Source organism: Penaeus vannamei, chromosome 15 (assembly GCF_042767895.1).
Source record: "Penaeus vannamei isolate JL-2024 chromosome 15, ASM4276789v1, whole genome shotgun sequence".
NCBI lineage: Eukaryota > Metazoa > Arthropoda > Malacostraca > Decapoda > Penaeidae > Penaeus > Penaeus vannamei.
This window is the reverse complement of record NC_091563.1, coordinates 41,842,249-41,847,248: the sequence shown is the minus strand read 5'-3', so window position 1 is coordinate 41,847,248 and position 5,000 is coordinate 41,842,249. Positions and strand designations below refer to the sequence as shown.

Below are 5,000 nucleotides of genomic sequence, written 5' to 3'. Positions count from 1 at the left end.
CCACCACCATTTTTATCCTCATCATCACCACCATCACCACCACCAACACCACCACCACAATCATCATCATTATTATTATCATCATTTTTATCATCATCATCATCACCATCATCCTCCATTCCCACCACCAATCCCCCCAACTAACGCCCTCCGCCCCCCCGCCCCCCGTCAACCACCACCAGGAGGGGACTACCTCTCCGAAGAGGGCGTCCTCCGGTCTTACCCTCTCTACCCCACCACCACCACCACCACCACCACCACCACCACCACCATCATTTTTATCATCATCATCACCACCATCATCACCACCATCACCACCACCACCACCACCACCACCACCACCACCACCACCACCCATTCCCACCACCAATCCCCCCAACTAACGCCCTCCTCCTCCCCCCCCCCCCCCCCCTCAACCACCACCAGGAGGGGACTACCTCTCCGAAGAGAGCGTCCTGCGGTCGTACCCTCTCTACCCGACGAAGAAGCGGAGATGCTGCAACTTCAGCGGCGACGGGTTCACGGTCATCTCGGCCTGCTTCTGCATCTTCACGACGGCGCTCACGGTGGCGTTCGTTGCGCAGCTGCATTACGGGAGTCCGCAGGTAAAGTTGGAGGGATGGGTTGGGGGATGGAGGGTGGGGTGTGGGTGGGTGGGTGGATGGGGTGAGGTGGGTGGGTAGGGGTGGAGGGTTGGAGGGTGGGGGAGGGGTGGGGGGTGGGGGAGGATGGGGGGAGGGGATGGGGAGGGATGGATGGGGGGAGGGGGTGATGGAAGGGGGTGGGTAGGGGTAGGGAGGAGGTGGGGGGATGGGGAGGGCGAGGGGAGGGGGGAGGATGGGGTGGGGTGGGATGGATGGGATGGATTAGGGGGAAGGGAGGGGGAGGATGGGGGGTGGGGGTGGTGGAGGGAGGATGGGTGGGATGGGGATGGGTGGAGGGGGTGGGGAAGGAGGGTGGATGGGGACGGTGAGGAAGGGAAGGGGGAAGGGGGTTGGGAGGAGGGGAGGGGATGGGGGAACGGGAAGGGGGGAAAGGGGGGTGGTTGGTGGGGGTGTTGTATTGTTAGGTTGTTGGTTGGTTATTTTTGTGGTTGTTATTATTGTTGCTGCTGCTGCTGTTGTTATTGCTATAATTATCATTATGATGATAATAGTAATTATTATTATTAGTCTTATTATTATTATTATTATTATTATGATTATTACTATTGTTATAATTCCTTTATTTTCTTTTCTTCTCTTTTCTTTTCGGGAAGAATTGTTTGTGGAAGGACAGGGTAGAGAGATGAGAAAGGGAGGCAGGATGGAAGGGAAGAAGAGAGATGGAGGAAGAAATGGAGGGAGAGAGGGAAGGAGGATGGATAGGAAAGAGGCAAGGAAGGAAAGAAGGAAGGAGGGTGTTGGGAAAGAACGAAGGAAATGAGGGAGTAGGGACGAAAGAAGGAAGGAGGAGGAAGGGCGAGAGGGAGGGAGGGAGGAAGGAAGAAGGAAGTAAGTGAGGGACATTGGGATGAAATATGGAAAGAGAGACGGAAAGATGAAGGGTTGAGGGAGGAAGGAAGAAAGGAAGAGACTGATGGAGGAATGTAGGAGGAGGGACAGATAAAGAGAGGGAGGAAGAAATGAAGGAGGGATGGAGAGAGGAAATAGAAAAGAGAGGGAGGGAGAAAGGAGGTAAGACATATTAAGGAAGGAAGGGACAAAAAAAGAAGGAAAGAACTGAAGGAAGGGAAGGAGAAAAGAATTGAAGAAACAGAAGACAGGAAAAAAGGAAGGCACTTAGGCCGGGAGATAGAGGAAGAAAGAAAAGAAAAAAAAGCATTACAAAAATAAAAATCATCATCTGAACTATTCTCACTAAGAATTATCACAGGAACTTTTCTCACCTTTTTTCTCTCTCTCTGCCTCCTTTTTTTTGGCTTGACAGGTCACACCTCACGGAGCCGTATCGACAGACGAGGAAGAATGCAGTCACGTGGGCATCACGATCATGACAGATGGAGGCAGCGCAGTTGATGTGGCAATAGCGTCGATAATCTGCATGACTGTTGTTCATCCCCATGCGGTTGGACCTGGAGGGTAGGGTCCTTTTTTTTTATTTATTTATTTATTTTTTATTTTATTTTTTTTTTTTTATGTCGTTTGGTGTTTATATGGTTTTCTCTTGTGATGATTGTCCATTTTTTTTTTCTTTTTTTTGGAGTAGTTTGGTGTGTATATGTTTTTCTCTTGGGATGATTTTTGGTTGTGTTCCCCCTTTTAGGAATGTTGTGGGTCTTCTCCTCTATTTCTTTTTCTTTCTTCTGCTTTATCGTTTTCTTATCTTCCTTTCTCCTTGTTTGCTGTGTTCCCCCTTTTTGGAATGTTGTAGTTTTCCTCTATTTCTTTTTCTTTGTTCTGCTTTATCATTTTCTTATCTTCCTTTCTCCTTGTTTGCTGTGTTCCTCCTTTTAGGAATGTTGTGGGTCTTCTCCTCTACCTCTTCATTCTACTTTATCATCTTTCTCTCTCCTTGTTTGCTGTGTTCCCCCTTTTAGGAATGTTGTAGTTCTCCCTACTTTTTTATTCTGCTTTATCATCTTTCTCTCTCCCTGTTTGCTGTGTTCCCCCTTTTAGGAATGTTGTAGGTCTTTTCTTTTTCTTTCTGCTTCACCGTCTTTCTCTTTTCACTCATTATTTTTTTCTTTGTTGTTATTTATCTTTCTTTCCTTATTCTTCTCCGTCTTTTAAAAAAGGTCGTTTTGCTACCATGATGCATCGTCGTTTTCTTCTTCCCTTTCCTCCTATGTGACGAAAACCCACTACATTTTTATCCTCTTTATCTACATCTTCCTCTTCCTTCAGTTCTTTCCTCTTCATCCTTATCCCCGTCTTACCCCTCTTCACCTTCACCCTCATCATCCTCATCCTTCTTAGTCCTCCTCCTCCTCCTCCTTTTCCTCCTCATCCCCCTTCTCACCCCCACTCACCCCCACTCACCCCTCACCCCTCCTCTTCACCCCCACTCATCCCCCTTCTCACCTCTCCTTCACTCCCACTCACACTCCCCAGTCATCCCTCCTCCCTCACCACTTCCCACTCACACCCCTCCTTACCCCTCTCCACTTATTCCTCCCCCACTCACACCGTCCCCACACACCCCACTCACCCCTAACCCCTCACCCCACTCACACCCTCTCCCCTCCCTCCTCCACACCCCTCCCCACCCCCCCATCCCCCCCTCACCCCTCCCACCCACCCACACACACCCCCACCCCTCCCCACACCCCTCTCCCACCCCTCCCCTCCCCCTCCCCTCCCCTCCCCTCCCCTCCCCCTCCACACCCCTCCCCTCCCCCTCCACACTCACACTCACCCCCCACTCACTCACCCTACCCTTCTTTCCTCCCCCTCTCCCCCCCCAGAAGCGGCGTGATGCTCGTCCACGACCACAAGAGCAACGCCTCCACCGTCGTCGACTTCATGAGCGGCGTCCCTCTCTCGCACCGGCCGGAGGAGCAGCAGCCGATGCCCACGGGCGAGTATCAGTGCCCCCCCCCCCCCTTTTTTTTTTTTTTTTTTTTTTTTTTATTTTTTTTTTTTTTTTTTTTTCCTGTCGGTGTATTATTATTATTATTTTGTGTGTGTGTGTGTGTTTTATTTATTGTTTTTTTTTCGTGGATTGTTAGTATTATTAGTTAGTGTATCAGTATCAGTGCCCCTTTTTTCTCCGTCGGTGTATTATTATTATTTTGTGTGTGTGTATGTTTTTTATTTTATTTTTTTCGTGGATTGTTAGTATTGTGGATTGTTAGTATTATTAGTTAGTGTTGGCCCACAGGCGAGTATCAGTGCCCCCTTTTTTGTTTTTTTTTTCCTGTCGGTGTATTATTATTATTTGTGTGTGTGTTTTTCTTCTTTTTTTTGGGGGGGGGGATTTTTTTTTCGTCGGTTGTTAGTACTGTTTGTTGGTACTGTTGTTGTTGGTGGATTTTTTTTTCTGGAATTTTTCGTGGATTGGTGGTACTGGTGGTGTTGTTTAGCGTTTTTGTTGTTGTTGTTGTTGCTATTTTTTTGTGTGTTATTATTATCATTATTATTATTATTACTACTACTACTATTGTTACTATTATTATTATTATTATTATTATTATTATTATTATTATGATTATTATTATTATTATTATTATTATTATTATTATTATTATTATTATTATTATTACTACTATTGTTACTATTATTATTATTATTATTATTATTATTATTATTATTATTATCATTGTTATTATTGTTGTTGATATTGTTATTATCAATGTTGTTTTGTTATTGTTATTGTTATCATTATTATTATCATTATTATTATTGTTATTATTATTGTTATTATTATTATTATTATTATTATTATTATTTTGTGAAGTGTGGTTTGATTAGGAGGTGTGAGGGAGAGAGTGAGGGGGAGGGAGAACGGGTGAGGAAGAGGGGTAGAAGATAAGGAAATAAGAGGGAGAGGAGATAGAGAGGGAGTTAGAGGGAGAGAGAGAATTGAACAAAGAGAGAGTGAGAGGGAGATAGAGGCAGAGAAATAGAAGGAGATAGAGGGAGAAAGGGAGTTGTTGAAAGAGAGAGTGAGGGGAGACAGAGGAAGAGAAAGACACGGAGAAGGAAAGGGAGAGGGAGAGGTTGAGAAAGAAAGAGCGAGAGCTAGAGAGGAAGAGAGAAAAAAGCTAGAGATAAGTAGATAGATAAGTGAGGAAGGAAGACTTGAGAAAAAGAGACCGACAAAACCGAGAGAAATAGAATAAAAAAAAGAAATCGAATAAAAAAGAATAAAAAAGAGAACACACTAATGGAAATAATGATAAAACAGACTCATATAATTTTAAAAAATCTATCCCTTATTTAATAATCCCACTCGAGTAGATATTCAACAATTGTATTATATATTTATGGCGAAGATGTATTCGAAACCGGTTAAATACATCTCTTTTCACTCTTTACTTTTTCTCTTTGTTGTTATTT

At 44.7% G+C, this 5,000-nt stretch overlaps 1 protein-coding gene across 1 annotated transcript in view; it reads left to right on the top strand.

The window, feature by feature from the left end:
* The window catches only part of LOC138864228 (glutathione hydrolase 7-like), a 25,428-nt gene that overhangs the window by 2,772 nt on the left and 17,656 nt on the right, over window positions 1-5,000 (top strand). Inside the window, exons 2-4 of the mRNA XM_070130858.1 lie at window positions 427-605; window positions 1,930-2,081; window positions 3,407-3,519. Of these exons, the coding sequence (XP_069986959.1) occupies window positions 427-605; window positions 1,930-2,081; window positions 3,407-3,519 (444 nt within the window). The remainder of the gene's footprint in view (window positions 1-426; window positions 606-1,929; window positions 2,082-3,406; window positions 3,520-5,000) is intronic.